General features: G+C 36.4%; 1 protein-coding gene across 3 annotated transcripts; it reads right to left on the reverse strand.

The window, feature by feature from the left end:
* Window positions 1–1,115: 1,115 nt before the first annotated feature.
* Window positions 1,116–19,144, reverse strand: LOC134752807 (uncharacterized). Of its 3 annotated transcripts, none has more exons than XM_063688542.1 (4): window positions 18,907–19,144; window positions 17,595–18,687; window positions 10,481–10,544; window positions 1,119–1,949 (listed from the first exon to the last, which is right to left on the reverse strand). In XM_063688542.1, exons 2-4 carry the CDS (start codon window positions 18,684–18,686, stop codon window positions 1,153–1,155), a joined length of 1,953 nt encoding a protein of 650 aa, XP_063544612.1. In that variant the 5' UTR covers window position 18,687; window positions 18,907–19,144; the 3' UTR covers window positions 1,119–1,152. The 3 variants fall into 3 exon arrangements, with proteins under 3 accessions (XP_063544614.1, XP_063544612.1, XP_063544613.1); XM_063688543.1 differs by lacking the exon at window positions 1,119–1,949 and adding an exon at window positions 7,511–9,704; XM_063688544.1 differs by lacking the exons at window positions 17,595–18,687; window positions 18,907–19,144 and adding an exon at window positions 15,035–15,622 and having other exon boundaries at window positions 1,116–1,949.
* Window positions 19,145–19,839: the final 695 nt, after the last annotated feature.

A 19,839-nucleotide genomic window follows, 5' to 3' on the forward strand; every position in this document is an offset into this window, starting at 1 on the left:
GCCAGTCAGTCTCTCGGTCTACGTCGTCGCCACGGAGGTTAGATTAGAACTGTTAGAAGCCCCGACAAAGGCGACAGATAGGAAAAGTTGGTACAAGCACCGATAAAAGCTTGTACGGGGATGTAGTGCATAATTGTTTTCCATCGTATTTTCTCGGAAACGTTCGTATTTTCCATGCGTGTTTTGAAGTATCAATCAACCTCAGTACTTTTTGTACCGAGGCTGAGTGAAAAAGCAAGACTCGTTCAAACGTTTCCGTGAAAATACGATGGAAAATAATCATGCACTGCATCTGCATCGAAATTTAAATATTTGACAAAAACTTAGTAGTCAAACCAAGAAAAGTCTGCAGAGATTTTGACAGCACACGCAGTGCCAGTGTTATTTATACATCATAATTTTATTTGCGTGTCTAACCCTAGTCTGTTACGATTTTGTCGTTCTGGCCCCTTTTGGCCCTAGTGTTTACCTTTGCGGCTCTGCCTACGTTGGCCGGATTGGCCCATTGCGAACTTTAGGCATAGGCAATAAGAAATAGAATCCCTGCACTTTGTTTAATTTATTTTAATGTATATAATGGTATAATGTATTGCTGGGAAGAACGTCATAGGGCAAAAACGAGTATTTGTATATAGGTACATACGTCGCTCAGACACAGTCAGCTCTACCGACCTTCTGTAAGTGGAGAATGTGTACAATACAAACGCAATAGTTAACCTTTTGAACGCTTTATGTCATAAACAAAAACGTCACTGTCACGCCAAGGTAACGGGCGCAAGCGAGCAAATGTAAGCTTTACTTGAAAGTGTCAAGGTTACTTTGACAGTGTCCGCCATAAAACCGATGAAAGAGCTTGTAGGGTCTTCTCCACATTTACCTTACACAAAACAACTAAAAGTAAAACAAACAAAAAATCAAGATTCTTGCTTTAATAACCATTGAGATTTAGAAATCGAGTAGGTAAGCTATATAAAATAAAATAATTACGAATTACACTAATTACAAAATTTTCAGCACAAACTTTTGCCAGTATTATATGAGTAAAATTAATTAAACAGCATAACGCAAAATGCATTTCCTTTTCTTATATCTAACTAAACCCAAGTTTTTATAAAACACCGTATTGGTAACAAAATCACATTACCTGTTTCCCTAACTATATCCACTACCATCACTTCTCATTTCAAAAACTAAAGCACTCGTTGCAAGTTCAACTTCAGTAGGTTTAGCATCCGTTCCTGTATCAATAACAGAGCATCCTGTATCACTAACAGAGTATCCTGTATCACTAACAGAGTATCCTGTATCACTAAGAAAACACCCTGTATCACTTTCAAGATCATTTGTGTCTATCTCAATAACTTCTTCTTTTATATCAATTATCAACTCTGCATCTTCAGTCTCACTTTTAACTTCAGTTACTTTAGCTTTCTTCGTCTTTTTAGGACTTGCTGTCTTAGTCTTAGATTTCCTTTTTTGAGTTACAGCTTCTTTGATATATATAGTTTCACCACTTTCACCAATTGTTAACGAATCTACTATTCCCTCTCTACTTTCATTGTCATCACCATCATCTTCATCTTTTCCTTCATCATCATCATATTCAGTTTTTACGACTATTGTTTCATAGTCTTCTCTAGGGTCTATTTCAACATAGACTTGTCTCGGTTCTGCAACATTGATCAGCGATTCCTGAGCCGCTTTGACGACTTTGACAAAATCGTGCATCTCTCTTAGTTTCGCGTCGCAGGCTTGGCAGACGGTCTTGGGTAATGTTTCGTCGTTAAAGTCCAGTTGTACGGTGATGTCGTTGAAGGCTAGTGTGGTGATGTTAGTGATGTATGGCTTGTTGGAAACGGGGACGCATTTGGTGAATTCGCCGCAGAAGCGACATTGGTCGATGGTGCCTCTGCTAACAGGGTCTTGATCCTTGGGAGACACGTTGGTATCTGAAAAAATATATTTATAAATATTTACATACAAGATATATACAGTGGTACTGCGTAAACGAAATTAATGACTAGCTTAAATCTAAAATAGGCCCTTGAGGCATTGTACCAAGGATGCTAGCGGCATTTCCTCGCTGTATCGCAATGCTGATACGTTGTGCTAGGAAGCCGCCAGCTCTTCGGTCACCAGTTAAAAATACTAATGTTTTGAAAAACAACCGGTTTTCGGTTCACTACAAGACCCACCCTGTTGCCGACCAGAACCAAAAAAAAATTCCAAATTGTCTTGATTGAGTCTCCTAGCCAGTAAAAATTGAACAGATGTAACTTACTTCATTCATAAAATGTTATAAGTATATTATTTTATTGTAATCTTTAGTAAACAGTGCAGTTAACTGTCCAATAAAATTGTATGCCTTATTCTAACGACTTATTAGGGACGTGGATTGGTCACTTAACTGTGCTGTGCCTAGTAACTAAGGTTCCTAAACTACATAGTTGTGTACAAAAACGTAACTAATGAAAGCATATATATGTACTTTACTACTAAATAAAGATATTTTTGTATTTTTGATTAAAAAAAAAGGTGATTTGGCTAGAATTTTAATACAGTTTGCAAGCATCTGTAGGCATGTGCAGTGCCGGATTAGCCACGAAGCAAGAGTAGCAAATGCTACGGGCCCCGCGCACCAACGTTTTCTGACCATAAAAAAGTATTATTTATATATTAGATTTAGTCACAATTACTAAGAAGAAAATATTTGCATCAAAATTATCAACTATAATTTTATTTTTCTATCTGCTGGTCATACCAAAAATAATGTTTCGCATTCGCACCGCACTACACGCAAGTTGGCAATACTGCTAAACAAACGGACAACGGTATGAAATTCAGGTGTTTATTGTCACCATTGATAACGTACTCAGTTATCATAAAATTGCTGGCATTTTCGGAATATTCCGAGAGCTAAAAATCTCTTCCACCAGAAGAAATTTTGATAAAATCTGCAACCATAATAGTAATTAAGTGCTTATACAGATGATTTGGAGGACAGTCTGGGCGACGAGTTACTGCAGTTGGCTGCAATTCTCAATTCTGATGTGGCTAGTATTATTGACAGCAGGAATCATGAGGCTATGGAAATGCAGGTTTACAAGCTGTTGAGAAATAATTCTTTACAATCTTGTTTCCCGAACGTTGAAATTGCTTTGCGCATTTATTTGTCTCTCATGATCACCAACTGCAGTGGTGAACGATCTTTCTCAACATTAAAACGTGTTAAAAATGAATTGAGGAACACGTTGAGCCAACAACGTCTTAATCACCTCACTTTAATGAATATTGAAAATGATTTACTTCGAGAAGTCAGGTCAATGATATAAGTCAAGAAAAGTTTGTTTGTAACAGTTTTGTTTTATTTAATACCATATACTCGATAAGTACCTAAACCTAAACAAAACAGTCTAAGGGCCCCTTGATAAAATTTGCCACAGGCCCCGCGCTGGCTTAATCCGGCACTGGGCATGTGGACTTGAATAATGTAAATTAAGTGCAAATAATTTGCACTCTACATCGTATCGATTACCAATTAATAAGTTTTTGGTATCTTCTTGCGATTTCGTCATCAGATCATTGCACCCAATAGGTTGATTTTTTGGCTACTCCTTTTTCATTTTCATGATTAACTTACGCTGTTTGCTCTTGCTATCCTTTAGTTCTTCTAAAAGTTTTCGTTTTCTTGATATTCCTTCTAGGCGTGATTTTAAAGTCTGTGTAGACTTATCATCTTGATTAGTCGTTTGAGTTTTTGATGTAATTAATTTGGTTTGTTTTGTTTGGGATGTATTTGGTTGTAGAGTAGAACACGTAGGCCCCTCTTCTTGTGGTTGGTTGGCTAAAAGCAATGTTGGGAGAGCGTCATTTTTTAACTTTTTTTTAATTAATATTGACGAGGTGTGGAAATGCGCACAACAAACAAAATACGTAGAGTTTTTTTTCTTTTCTAGTAGGTCTGCTCGACCGAGTAATTCTAACCATTTTCGGCATCTGAAACAAGCGAAAGAAAAAAGTGGTTTTCATATAATTGTTCGTCTTTAACTAAGTACGCGATTTGCAGAATAAAGGGCCTTTTGGTAATGATTTCTAGGATAATAATATATGTATAATCGGAAGTCGATAAACGAGAAATCCCTATGACAGCTCAAAAACGCTACGAGAATTCCGGGATCTGGTTAAAATAGTTATTTGTTTGTCAAGTTGATCAGTCAAAAATTCATAGAATCGTAAATGACAGAAAGATGCGCGAAACCTTAACGCTTCTCTTGTACTATGTTGCCAGCTCGCTTGACCTTGGACGCCGCGGTGACGGGGCGCCGCGCCGGGCGGTACTTGCGACGTTGTAGGTCCGTGCCGTTTATTACCTATCGTGGCTAAGTGGCTATGGTTTGTCAAAGGACTGTCTCATTTCAAACATAGACAGAGAGAATCGAATTATCTTTGTCTTACACGAGTACACACACCCAAAAGAAAAGGATGAGTATAGTTTTTTGTTCTTATTTACTGCCAATTTGGTTTGACCAACTATACCTACTTTAATCTTGCAGGAATTACTAATACCTTCAAGACTAATACTTTTTATATCACTACACCCTTAGCTAGCCTATATTTGCTTTAATAAATTATGAAATGGGTTTGAAGGATTAGTGATATTAGCGAAACTAATAATTCATAACATTAAAAATTTTGCCCGCCTTTGCCCGCGACTTCATCATCTGCGTGGAATCTGAATAAAGAATATTTTCAATACTCAATACTCAATATTTTATTGCAAATTCACAAAGTAATTGTACAGGTGGTAAACTTATAAGCTAGGTTTTTGTGAACCCTGTTGGGATTTTTGACTCTTGACTCATATATATTCGATGCAGAACCTTTAATAATCTTAAACTTATTTTCCTACCTATCCGTATCCTTCTCCGACTTTCCTGATGGGATTGAAAACAAGGTATGCTTAGAAGTTTTATCATTGTTTCTACACCCAGCTGCGATGCAGTATTTTTTTGCCGACATATTTTACCAGTATTACACGCTGTTGCGAGAGTTACACGCGCGAGCGCGAGCGGGCGTCCGTTTCTTAGCGATGCGCGACAAGCACTGGTAGACCTAGACCCCAAAATTGGGGGCCGCATGTATGTAGCGGCGCGACGAAATCGCGGAGTGAGTCACGCTTGACGATAGTATGATAATATTATTACCTACTTATTCTGTGGAGACATTTAGTTAGAAGTTACGGTGGATAAAAAAAACGCACATACATACATAAATACATTCAATATATATATGAAACCTAAAAGCATTACCCTCCTTTTTTGGGCAGTTGTGTAAAAGTCTGTGACAACCAAGGCTCGGAACCGGTTTTTTTCAAAACCCCGAAAAAGGCCAATATTTTTAATTATTTTATGCTCTACGTTGGAATGAGTCATGTACTTAGGTAACAACTTCCGTCATATGAGATTGTCCCATTAAAAATGAAATAATAAAAAATATAAATATAAATTGATTTTATTTCAGGCAAGCACCCATTAAAAACACAGAATTATATACCCATAAAATTAAAAATGTAAAAAGTGTAAAAAGTTAAAAGAAGAATAACAGTTAAAAATCAATACTGATATATTTAATAATTTTAAAATTACAATTTAAAATAAAATAACTAATACATACTACTACTTCCGGTTCGCATCTTGGTGCAGACAGCCAAAACCAACAAATTGGACCAAAACAAATCAAAGAACGAAATAATACAGGTTGATTTTTGGATGAAGAAAAAACCGGTTCCGAGCCTTGGTGACAACCCTACTGTGTTCTTGTGCGGTGTCGGCATTTACGCAAACATCAAAGGCGTCGGTCCACTGTTACTCTTTACACTGTGCATTGTAGGTGCAGGTAGGCATAGTAGGTTGATAGGTTCTACTTACTTCGCAGCAACAGCACCTGTTTGTTTACGAGCGGCTAGGGCGAACCCTTGCCGCTTTCGCAACAAATTGATCGAAATCATCGAAACACGTGGTTTCCGTCCCCTTTTGTTCAATGTTCCCCATTTGGAATTAGGTTCTTACTTATACAAAACAAATGCACATCAAGCAAGCGGCGACGATAGTGAACGATCTGTCTGTCGTCGTCTGCCTTGTTCTGCTGTCTGTCGTTGTCTTGTGAGTGTCATGTCGAATTTCGTTTCCGAGAAAATACGATGGAAAACAATTATGCACTATCTGTAGTTAGGTACCTAGTAACTAAGGTATTGTTACAAATGTTACATCCTCAATCATGCACTATAGGGCAGGGACCGGCCCGCTATCCCTTATCGGGGTTTTATAAGGGTATTGCATAAGGCTTAACTCACCATACCCTTTGCAGACGAAACCCTTTGTTTTGGTTTTAAAAACCCTTATATAAAGCTACCACATTTGAGTAATCGGTAGCCCAAATACCCTTACAAAACCCTTATCATCCGCTCACCAACACCTTGCATATTGCTTATAAGGGTTAGCCTTATAAAGGGCTTCCCTTTTAGCATATAAGCGTGCTAATTTAAGTCGTCTACCTTGTTCATAAAGCACACATTACTTCGAATCCGAGCGATCGTCGGCGGCGATGGCGGCGTTCTTTGACTAGGCACGTATTTTCTTTCCTTTTCATACACTACCGTAGATATATACTAATCCTGTCTCTTTCACGCAAAGGGAAACCTTTATAAAAAGCGCTTAAAGATAAGGGTAACCCTTATTAAGAGCTAGCCTTATTTTTGGTTAGCTTTTCGGTAAGGGTTAGTCAAAGGTAAGGGTATGAATGGGCTTGCAGTTCAAAAGGGAAAGTCTTTCAATGTGTTAGCCGTGTTTAAGTGTCGCCCATTGAAAGGGTTTTATCGCGGAAAGGGTTGTCCGGTCCCTGCTATAGGGACCGTGCGCTTTGGAGGGTCTGCCATCTTGTGGCCTGAATCGGAACCATAAACATGTACATAACATGTACATTGACACTTCACGCCAAAGCAAGTGCTGCCATCTTGTGGGCTACTTTGGAAGCATAAAATCTGACGTCTCCTGTGCTGCCCCCTACAGTTTGTGCACGCTCCCTTCCCTATATCCATGAAGACTGAATAAAGGAGCCAAATCTCTATGTATGAAAAGTGTCCATCAAAAAACAGTCATTAGGCGGCGCCACCATAGACCGAAATACTACAAAAAACAACCTACATAATTTGGTCGGGTTATTTGTTGCCTTATATGGTTCATATTTATACTCATGTCCCAGAGCCTAACTAGCGCCACCGGAGAGATTAGGAACTTTTATTTAAAGCTGAAAGCGGTCACTTTTGTAACAATTCTGCCATAAGAGATTGGCATCCTTTCTATACCATCCATACCTATATCTGTAGTTATGATAGTAACTAAGGTATTGTTTTTAACCTTTCATACATGTGCTGGTCAAAACTCGTGGATTCTATAAAACATCGGATGTGCTGTATAGAGCAGTAAAAAACGTTCTAAAAAAAAAAGATGACTAAAAATTAATTTCTTTATTAGGAAAAAGAAAAATAAAGACTTGAACACGAATGTTCTTGACATACATGACACAAACATCTCAATGATATTTGAATTATATTCACGTATTCATACAAAATTCTACAAACATAGTTTGGAACAAAACATTAATTGGGACATTTTCTATGAAAAGGGACCTTATTGTCGATGGCGCTTACGCCGCACAGCGTCGCGCGGCAATGTATTTAAATCGGAGCATCGTTAATAATGGCGTAAGCACCATCGACAATAAGGTCCCTTTTTATAGAAAATACCACAATTCAAAGAATAAAGATATTTTTTTCATAAAACACTTCACACACCAACCTAAATCAGTAGGTATACTTTGTCAAGGGACTGTCTCATTTCGGGCGTAGACGGAGAGAATCATACTGTCTTTTTCTTTCACTGGTGCTGGCGCCCAGAAGAAGGGGATGAGTGTGTTTTTTTCAGTTCTTATTTACTGACAAGATTTGCTTGACCAACTATAACTAAAAATTGTGAGGATTGTGTTTAAGATGAGAAAACAAATTGATGCAATCTTACTAAGGTCAATGTGGCTAAGACCGACAAAAAAAAGGTATAAAAGGTTGGCAAGACCGTCATAGTCATAGGGCAAGATGGCAAGAATTATTGTATTTGTATAAATACGCCGCTCAGACACAGTCAGAAAGATCTTACAGACCTTCTGTAAGTGGAGTATGAGTAAAAACGCAAGAGTTAAAAGCGATGAAAGAGCTTTTAGACGATCTTCTCCACATTTACACATAACAACTAAAAATACTAAACAAACAAAAAAAACAGGATTCTTGCTTTGATAGCCATTGAGAGTTAGAAATTGAGTAAGCTATATAAAATAAAATAATCCTGGTTAATGAGGGCTGCCACGTTTATTTCCGCCGCTAGGGACGCTAGTGTAGATGGAGGTCTTTCAAAATGTCAAATGCATAGGAGTTTTGGGGGTTTCAAGCTTTTTTATCGGGAATTTTCACTCCTTATTCATAATTGTGGTAAATCTTTGTCCATCTTTGATTAATCATGGTAAACAATAGATAATATCTATATTATAGCTCAATAAATATTAGTGGTTTAAAAAAAGTGCCAAATAAAATATATGCAAAACTAAACAGGTTGAAAACATGGCACATGTTTTAGACGCTAAAATACCTTTGTGTATATTAGAACGTATTGATTTTATAAAAATAAGAATAGAAGAATTTTGAGATCTGTTTTTCTGGACCTACATCTACAGTGGTGCCAACTGGTGAGCAAAACGGTAGCCCTCATTACAAATTACAAAATTTTCATCACAAACTTTTGCCATTATTATATGAGCAAAATCAATTAAACACCATAACGCAAAATGCACTTCCTTATAATATCTAACTAAAACCATCAAGTTTCTAAAAACACTGTATTGTTTAAAAAAACACCACCTGTTTCCCTAACTATATCCACTACCATCACTTCTCATTTCAAAAACTAAAGCACTCGTTGCAAGTTCCACTTCAGTAGGTTTAGCATCCGTTCCTGTATCACTAACAGAGCATCCTGTATCACTAACAAAACACCCTGTATCACTTTCAAGATCATTTGTGTCTATCTCAATAACTTCTTCTTTTATATCAATTATCAACTCTGCATCTTCAGTCTCACTTTTAACTTCAGTTACTTTAGCTTTCTTCGTCTTTTTAGGACTTGCTGTCTTAGTTTTCCTTTTTTGAGTTACAGCTTCTTTGATATATATAGTTTCACCAATTGTCAACGAATCTACTATTTCATCTTTACTTTCATTGTTATCACCATCATCTTCATCTTTTCCTTCATCATCATCATATTCAGTTTTAACAATTAACGTTTCATAATCTTCTCTAGGTTCTATTTCAACATCGACTTGTCTTGGTTGTGCAACATTGATCATCGATTCCTGAGCCGCTTTGACGACTTTAACAAAATCGTGCATCTCTCTTAGTTTCGCGTCGCAGGCTTGGCAGACGGTCTTGGGTAATGTTTCGTCGTTGAAGTCCAGTTGTACGGTGATGTCGTTGAAGGCTAGTGTGGTGATGTTAGAGATGTATGGCTTGTTGGAAACGGGGACGCATTTGGTGAATTCGCCGCAGAAGCGACATTGGTCGATAGTTCCTCTGCTAAGATCGTTGGATGACACGTCGGTATCTGAAAAAATATATCCTTTATTAAAAAATGCTAAAGTTTAGCAACACCTGCTTTTTTTAGTAGTTTCTCTACTTTGGCTACCCAAAGGTTGTTAATTTCCCTCTTTAGCGATAACACTGCCTGTTGTCTGCCTTTATATTTAATCAATTATTTTTCTTCTATCAAGTATCTTTAACTGAGGTGTGCAATAAAGAGTATTTTATATATCTACTTCGGGCGAAGTTCTGCTCAGGGCTCAGACTTTGCAATATTTGACGGCATGCGGAATGGGGTTGGCAACGGTCAAAGGTTTGTATAGATAGCGCCAGCATAGGTTTTCCCTGTGAGATTTGGCTTAACCTTTTCGACGCCGTGTCAAACACAAACTCGGACTGTCACTCGGACGCCACGTCACCGAAGTGTCAAAACTGAAATTGAACTTTATGCACATGCACGTAGGTCTATGTTGCTCTATGGTCTTTGACGGATTAATCGGTCTTTGGCGTTGGACCGGCGGTGCCGATATATCCGTCACTGGCGTCCAAAAGGTCGAAGGGCATCCAGGCCAGAAAATCCCAAAAAACGAGAATTTGCGACCTGCAAATTACTTCGACTGGCCAACCCCATGTAACCATAACCGTCAAATTCCTATCCAAATATGACGTAACCCTTCTCTGTATATCAGTAGAAAACGTCCGATCCAACGAAAGGATAGTTGTTAATAACAATAATAACCCCTTATATTGATTCGTTAATTTGAGTTCGGATTCTTTAAGCTTTAAGGCATAAAAACTTACCTGAGGTTTGCGTATTCGGAATTCTACTCGGGCCAGGCAAAGGCTGCGCGCCCGGCACGCTCACCTGCAGATAAAGAGAACACATGGATAAATAATAAAATAATCTTCTACTTAGGGCCTGTTTCACAATGTCCAAGTAAAGTCCTGAATAAGCTACTTGCCACTTATCTGACGAATAAAGTCATCTTTGGCGTTTCGCAATCTTCAAATAAGCTTAACTGGAAGATGAATACCTTTACAATTGAAGGTTTTTTTTATCTGGCGGTTAAGTTATTTGTTAATTAGCTATCAAATACTTTACTTGGACATTGTGAAACAGGCCCTTAGTCGTATTTTTTTTAGAGCCCGTACCCAAAGGGTAAAAACGGGACCCTGTTACTAAGACTCCACTGTCCGTCAGCCTGTATCTCATGAACCGTGATAGCTAGACAATTGAAATTTTCTCAGATGATGTATTCCTGTTGCTGCTATAACAACAAATACTAAACAGTAAGGAACCCTTGGTGGGTGAGTCCGACTCGCACTTGTGCGGTTTTTATGTGATAGCAAACGCGCGACCTTCAAGAAAAGAGCGTATTCCTATTTCAAGTGCGAGTCGGACTCGCCCATCGAGGGTCCCGTACTTTTTAGTATTTGTTGTTATAACGGCAACAGAAATACATCATCTGTGAAAATTTAAACTATCCAGCTACCACGGTTCATGAGATACAGCCTGGTGACAGACAGACGGACAGCGGAGTCTTAGTAATAGGGTCCCGTTTTTACCCTTCGGGTACGGAACCTTAAAAAAAACGAGCGGACGACCCGCCTGATGGGAAGCGGTCAGCTTAAGGTCCTTAAGTGATTACAAATTTTATACGAATTTTTGGCGATGACTAGATAAATAAATGGAAATAAACATTGTTAGATATATTTATTTCGAAACACGAGGTCACGGAAAAAGGAAAATTGGTGTTTGTTGTTGCTACTTTGAATCCAAGTCCGAATTTTTTGTGATGGTAGAATATTCGTTTTAATAATTGTGATGGTAGAACATTCGTTTTTGTGATGGTAGAATATTCGTTTTTAATAATTGTGATGGTAGAACATTCGTTTTTGTGATGGTGAACATTCGTTTTTAATAATTGTGATGGTAGAACATTCGTTTTTGTGATGGTGAACATTCGTTTTTAATAATTGTGATGGTAGAACATTCGTTTTTGTGATGGTGAACATTCGTTTTTAATAATTGTGATGGTAGAACATTCGTTTTTGTGATGGTGAACATTCGTTTTTAATAATTGTGATGGTAGAACATTCGTTTTTGTGATGGTGAACATTCGTTTTTAATAATTGTGATGGTAGAACATTCGTTTTTGTGATGGTGAACATTCGTTTTTAATAATTGTGATGGTAGAACATTCGTTTTTGTGATGGTGAACATTCGTTTTTAATAATTGTGATGGTAGAACATTCGTTTTCCATGCATGATGTAGGTACTGAAGTTCGCAGCATTCTATCAATCAATATCAAATTGACACCTAAAACTTGAAAAGAAAACCTGAAATGCAAACATTACAAAAAAATTAAAGCCAAAATTTGTGTTATCATACGTTAAGTTGGGATTCTGTCAGTTTTATTTGAAGTTTTTTTTATACCATGTCGGTGGCAAAAAAGCATACGGCCCGCCTGATGTTAAGCAGTCTCCGTAGCCTATGTACGCCTGCAACTCCAGAGGAGTTACATGCGCGTAATAGTAATATAGTAACAGTAATTTGTTTGCTTTAAATTTAGTACAATTGTGATGTTACAATGGTCGAGGGAGCGTAGATTCAGACTTTACTATTTAAATATTTAGTTAAATTATTAACGGTAATTACATGTAAACAAATAAGAATTAAAAAAAAACGGCCAAGTGCGAGTCGGACTCGCGTTCCAAGGGTTCCGTACATTACACAATTTAAACAACGTATTTTTTATGTGAAATGTCTTTAAAAAAACCCGTAGGGGTCGGATGAAAAATAAGTAATTAAATCCGACTCACGCTTGACTGCACATTTCTAATAGGTTTTCCTTTTATTGAATAAGATTCTAAGATTAAATAAATAAATAGGTTTTCCTGTAATCTAGGTATAGGTAAAGATCTATATTGTGTATTTTTTTCAAAATTTTTGACTGAGTAGTTTCGGAGATAAAGGGGGGAATGGTCATTTTTGCCTATTTTCTTGAATAACTTCTAATCTTAAAATTATAAAAAAAATATATTTAAGATTCCCACAATGAGCTCTTTCATTTGATATGTAACACGATATAGTTTGAAAAACTTTATTTTCTAATTCTCTCATTTGCCCCCCAAAAGTGGCCCCCATGCTTTAAATTCATTTGTTTACGTTACAGTCCGTCTTTGGGTCACAGACTTACATATGTCTACCAAATTTCAACTTAATTGGTCCAGTAGTTTCGGAGAAAATAGGCTGTGACAGACGGACAGACAGACAGACAGATGCACGAGTGATCCTATAAGGGTTCCGTTTTTTCCTTTTGAGGTACGGAACCCTAAAAAAACAAAGCAACACAATCGAATCACAATTTGAAAACAGAATTCAAAATAAATTAATATAATCAGTATAGCCGGTTATGTATATTTGAAAAAATACTAACATTCATAAAAAGATTTCAATACAAAAGGAGAATAAAACATTAAAATAAAAACTGTTTAATTGAATTAAAATATAAATAGGTCACAAAGAATAAAAATGTCAGACTTCAAATATACAATTAAATTATTCAATTAAAAACAACAAGTCACTAATAAAATAAATATTAAACTATACAAGTTTTTAAAGCCTGACCAGTAATATATGATAATTGTCAAGAGGGCACTGTTATTCTCATGTATAGGGTGACAGTTCAGTATAGTATGAAAATATTAGTTCCAGTGAAATTCCGCAACATGGCGCGTGATCATATATTCCTGGTCAGGCTTTACCTAATATTACTGCTTTAATAATCAGTTTGTACATTATCGCAATTTAGGAAGTCTTTTAAATTGTAGCAACACTGTGGGTCAGGTAAGCGTACAATTTGTTTTTAAATCTGTTAAATCGTGTATTTGCGTAAGTATTTGTTCAAATATTACCCAAGTGTCATCAAAGTGTGTATCTGTCAAATGTAATGTTGGTATAGCTTCTTCTTTCAGCCGCCTCTTTATATTTTCATTTGGTAAAAAAGAATCCGGTGTGAAGTGTCTTGAACATATGTGGCTATGATTTTTCCAAGCCCAATTTCGCCTATTTACACGCCAAATCCATCTATTTTTTAAGTTTTCATCCTTTGGAAAACTGAAATAAAAAAAGTTGTTTGCCAGATAGGTACAGTCAAGGTCATAAATATATATACATTCCCAAAGTTTCAAAAATATGTGTACGCTCTTACACCTTAGACAATAAGGTCGTGTTTACATATTTTTGAGTCATTTGAATGTATCGATATTTTTGCCTTCGACTGTACCAAGAGAATCAATACCTAACTTAAGAAAGTATGTAGATTGTATTAAATAGTAGGTGTAGTGTTAACTAAACAAAGCTATGAAACATAACCTTAACCTAAACACTATGCGGAAAAACATAACCTTTAAACTTAAACATAAAACTTCGAAAATACATGTTAAAATCCATTCAGAATTGAATACGGTGAGTTAGATAAACTACTAATATTGATTTTTATGTTTAGGTTGGGGCTTATAAATTAATATCATCAAAATTTAACAAAACTTACCGATGAAAGGATAGGTTAGGTTCTTTCGAATTTTTTTTTCGTGATGAATGTGATTTACACCCCTCGATCACGCAAGACATTTTGAGATAAAACTGAACCATAACAAATAATGACTTAGCGCGTAAGAATATTTTAGTAATATAATATAAATAATATAATTAAAACAGCAAGATCACAGCAAGATGCCCAAGATGGCCGCGAAATATTATACGACTATGTAAAGTTGTTACTCGTATATTTTATTTGGCTGGATTATATTACAACCAATCACAACCATTTGACATTTTCCTCAGTTCATTTTGTGACCAGCCTGAAAAAAACGAAAGTACTTGCGGATTGTTGTCTCACTCACTCATAGACAAAAAGTAATAGCGTGTTGTGAATACAATAGCATTTACCAAGCTTTTATTTTTGCCCGGCTTCCATGCTTTAAGGCCGTAACACACCATCGCACTGCACCGCGACCTTGGAGCAGTTCTAGGAATAGGTAGTACTGGCGTGAGCTTCCACACTATCGCACCGAACCGTCAAATCAGTGCGATCCTACCTTAAGGGCCCTCCACATTCGTGTGCGAATCGCGACGCGAAGCTGCGAACGCGAGTGTGGAGTCTAGTTCGCTAATCAGCGAGGAGCTGAAGCGGGCTATACAGACTGCCGCACACGTGCCCCAGTGTTGCCAAATGTCCCATATTTCCATGTTTTACCCTTTGGGTACGGAACCCTAAAAAATGGCACATTCGCATATCAAAACCAAAAACAAATAAAATAATCTTTATTTTCAAACTGTTAAAGCTTACCGTCTCCTGCTTAACAATTTTCAAATGTCCAAAAAACGCCTCCATATCATCATTATCGAACACAGTTTGTCTCATAATTTCTCCCGCCTTTCGTTTTACAAATAAAAGTTCATGTCTATTTCTAAACGATCTCAGCCACTCCATACCGGCCATGTTAGCATTAATCCAGCCCTGCGGTATTTTTTTATTAATAATTTTCGCCATTTCATAAGCGAGTCTTCGGCAGTCTCTTGAAGAAAATCCTTCAGCGGTCAAACCTTTGAATTTCTCTGTCCCTTTTTTAATGTATTTCACTAAACAATCCTCCTCATCAGCACTAAATACTCTGTTAACTTCATAGTTAGGTGTCAAGCGAATGGGTTTGCCTTCGTTCTTTTTCAGTGAGACTAAGTATCTGCGGACGGTCGCGTAGCTTAAGTGGCACTGCGTACTGGCGTGTCTAATGCTTAAGCCGGATTTTATGAGGCTGAGAGCCGTTCTCATGTCTTCTTCTGTGTGGTTGCCCATTTTCCTAACTCCTTTTCTTGCACGACCCATCTGAAATACATACTAGTTTGCAAATAAAGATCTCTATCTTTAATATGTTTATCGACATAAAGTTAAAAATAACCTTTAGTTTTAAGTTTTGTTTAAGTTTAGTAATTAAGTATATTATTTGGTTATTCATTTCAAATATACTTGTATAAAGGGCCCTCCACACTCATGAGCGAATCACGGCGCGAAGCCGCGAACGCGAGTCTGGAGCCTAGTTCGCTAATCAGCTAACTAGGCTCCACACTCGCGTTCGCAGCTTCGCGCCGCGATTCGCGCATGAGTGTGGAGGGCCCTTATCTGTAAAAATACTAAGTAAAACGAAACACAAAATAACGAAGTAGGTACATAAAATTCAGTGAACATTTATTTAAAAAAAAACGTTCCTACGAATTGAGAACCAGCTTCTTTTTGAGGCACGATTTTTTTCTTGGTCTTTACTCTTCTTACTATTATTAAGAACTGATTAAATGTTACTGTGTGATATTTTCAACTAGCTAAGGCTATCATCTATCAATAAAATGTAATAAACAATAAGTAATCAAATAATACTTACGTGTAATATTTCACAAACACAATCTAAAAATAACACACAACACAGCTGACGCAAAGCAGGCACGCTGCCAACTGAGAGGGCAGCGGCCATTTTGTATCTTGCACGGAGTGGCAACGTCGCGGTCCACTGTGTACCACTGGCTAAAGTACGACGTACACGCGCCAATCGCTAAATCGGACGGTGAGTTGTTAACTAAATTGAAAATAATAATTTATTTGGTCTTTTATTGCGCAAATTCTTACAAATTTCGAGTTAACTATTTTATTAGATGAAATGTAATTGTAAACGTGTATATAAGTACATCGAAATTTCCTGAAATTCTTGAACAGTTTTAAAATAAGATTTCTTTATACTTATCTATAATGGGTCCATTCATATTTTAACCCTTAAATGCATGATTTTTTCTTTTTGCCTGAAATTAATATATGTCTTACATAATTGTTTACTGATTCTAGGAAAAATAAAAATATAAATTAAAACATCGATTTTCACTGCTTAACCAGTATTAGAATTTACATAGGGTAAATAATAATTTATGTAAATTTATACAATTATTGGTAAAAGATATAAAAAATCTTACTACCAATAGAAATTTATACTATTTGTAATATACCTATAATAAAGATTTTAAATATAAATAATTACAAACCCCGAAATAACCGCCTAAATTACATATTAAAAATCATTAAATTTTCCCAATTCTCCGCCATTTCGTGTTAAAAGAAATGTAATTTTTTTAAACTTAAATACTGCGCAAATTTCAATAAAACGACGGAAAGTGTATTAATTTACGATCAAAATAATATACAGGACCAAATAGATTTTACCTAATTATGCATAAAATTATATGTTTTTTGTTGTGTACATACATACATCACTATGCATTCAAGGGTTAAGAATAAAAAAATAGATAGGAACAGTCAGCTGCAGACTAGTCATAGATAAATTTAATATGCAAATAAGCGTAACGCCAACCCGCGATTACCGTAGCTTATGGACGCTTGAAACTTCAAACGAGTCAACGTCCGTTGGCGACAATGGGTAACGGGAAGGTAACGGGTAAGTAACCCTTTTAAATTAAATTAAATACATCATCTCATATGTGAAAATTTCAACTGCCTAGCTATCACGGCTCATGAGATATCATCATGGTGACAGACGGACAGAGGAGTCTTAGTAATAGGGTCCTGTTTTTACCCTTCGGGTACGGAACCCTAATGAAGCGTAAAAACAGTACTTATTTTTATTTTAAATCCTTCAAGGACCAACATAAAATTAAAAGTTAGACTGATTTTTAAATCTCTTATGTTATTATTTATTACCTACAATGCCCTTATCAGGATTCAAAGCTGGGGCTTCCCGGGCTCCTGCTTCGTTTCGTAGGCAGGATAGTTACCAACTATGCTAGGTTAGCCGTTAAATAATAAGTTTATTGTTGCAACAGTTTTTTTTACTGACTATTGCCATACTTACTTTAAAATTATACTCTTCAACAGGTTCAGGTACGAATACTTCACCGGTAACTGCACTCGGATTGAACGGCCACACTCCGTTATCGCTGAAACACTTCACTATCTCCTTTTTTGACGGCATCATTGCGCATACAATGTTTGATATGTCACAGCCAGGCTCGAACAACGGTTTCTGAGCTTTGCTAGGTTTTTTAATAAACTTCGCTAATTTCGCTAACGGTTTCATACTGCCTTCACTCTTAGGAATACAAAGGAGTATAATTGAGTTTTGTTTTGCTTTCTTTAAAACATTCATATCAACATATTGACAGTTGTCTATTATTAACAATACAGGATCAGCTACGCATGGTTTAGTACGATCTATGAAATGGTTTAAGTATCTTGAGTCCGTAGCGTTTGATATTTCTGTTTTACTTACAATACAAATGTTAGATTTGTCATTCAGCTTGTATTCATCGTTATTCATCATTAACATTGGCGTCACAATTTCTCCTGAAGCATTTACAGCTAATTCCATACATACTGGTTTTAGATTAGCCAAACCTGTGTCGGGAATGTATTTGGCTATTGGAACAGTAATTTCTTCTAAATAGTAAATTCTTGATGGTAAAAACTTATGTTTGTCCATTAATTTGTCCAACATAGTGTAGAAATTTATCATTGACTTTCCTTTCAACGGTTTCACAGGGAAATTGTGCCTTATTACAAACTTGTCGCCCCAATCTTTGCTAGCGGTACTATTTTTAACCCAACTCTCAGGTATCACATATTTCCATCGTCTTGCAATTTGGAAGGAAAGTTTTCTCACTTCATCTAAAGATAATCCACAGAAAACTTTAGCGTATTGGGCTAATTGTTTCACGATTTCTTGTTCTTGAGACGCGGTGAAGAGTAGCTTGGGTTTGTAACCGACGGTTGGGTTGTCACCGGATCTCAGTTTCTTTATGAATCGGAAGAGTGTCGCATAGCCGACGTTGAGGGCCTTCGCTACTGCCCGTAGACTCTGCCCTTGATGCATAACCGCATAAGCGGCCGTTTCCATCAGTTTTTGAGGTGTTTTACCCCGGTTCGTTTTTCTGACATAATACCGCATTCTAAAATATAATGAAAAAAAATAAAGGGATTTCTAATTATATGCAAAAACAACATGCTACTTACTACTTACACTACGTTTAAAAATGAAAAATATAAATAATTAAAAGGTACATAAACATAAGTAAGTTCGCCTTTGTACTGCCTATTTCTGTGCCATATTTGTGTTCTATGTCTTTGTACAATAAAGAGTTTATACATACATACATACATATACTTACGTTTTGTATTACATGAGCGTAATTAGAAATCGATTTTGATCACTTATTGTTTCTAGGATTCCGAATTTTACACAGTGCTTCCGAAATAAAATTAAATAATGTTGCATCGATATTTCTCAACAAACAAACTAACGTTTCACACTCGTTTCCTTAACATATACAGTATACACTAACATAATTGATTAAATACTGAAAAAGAATCCCTGTAAAAGTAAAACATATTATACAATGTTGAGAGCTTTATGTGACGTCTGTGACGTGATAAACTCAACGTGTTCGGTAGATGCTAATAACGTTAAAAACATTTGAGACATAAGAAATGTTCTGTACAAAAATGAACAGAAGCACTCCACGATAAGGTTGAATCTGCAATAACCCAAAAAGTATAAATTTTAAAAATCTACAGTCACTGCGATCGATCACAAACTGTTCTAGTAGTCTTCATTGCCCAACACAAAAAAATATGATTAGTCTAACACAGAATGCTTGATCGTGATTCGTGCAGTCATTATTCTGAGATTCGTGCTAAAGCTGACATTCAAAATGACAAGGGGCTACTGAATCCTCAGAATAATAACAAGTTAATCAAGTTATTATTCTGAAACTGAATCGCATTGTTAGTGACGGTTTCATGCCAAAGGGAACAATTTTTATAAATAAACGCAAGTAAAATATCAAAAATTTTACTTTTTTATAATAGGTTGGTAAAGTTTGGCCAGGGACTGTCTCATTTCAAACAAAGATATAGAATCATACTGTCTTAATTTGTCTTACGCTATTACTAGCACACAAAAAAAATGATAATAGTTTTTTTCTTCTTATTTATTGACGAATTGGGTTTGCCAGACTGTAGTTACACTTTTTTTCCGTTTAAGGCACTTTAAGGTAACAGTGCATAGAAATGTCTGTCCCAATTTACTAAACAGATAGTAA

The sequence above is a fragment of the Cydia strobilella genome, chromosome 25 (genome assembly GCF_947568885.1).
Source record: "Cydia strobilella chromosome 25, ilCydStro3.1, whole genome shotgun sequence".
Lineage (NCBI taxonomy): Eukaryota > Metazoa > Arthropoda > Insecta > Lepidoptera > Tortricidae > Cydia > Cydia strobilella.

What these genes read in the sequence shown, in the direction of transcription:
- LOC134752807 (XM_063688542.1), bottom strand. Translation starts at nt 18,686, where the DNA reads ATGCGGTATTATGTCAGAAAAACGAACCGGGGTAAAACACCTCAAAAA. An exon ending in TTGAAGAGTATAATTTTAAA is followed by an intron (nt 10,545 to 17,594) that starts GTAAGTATGGCA and finishes CTTTATCTGCAG; the next exon opens with GTGAGCGTGCCGGGCGCGCA. An exon ending in TCCGAATACGCAAACCTCAG is followed by an intron (nt 1,950 to 10,480) that starts GTAAGTTTTTAT and finishes ATATTTTTTCAG; the next exon opens with ATACCAACGTGTCTCCCAAG.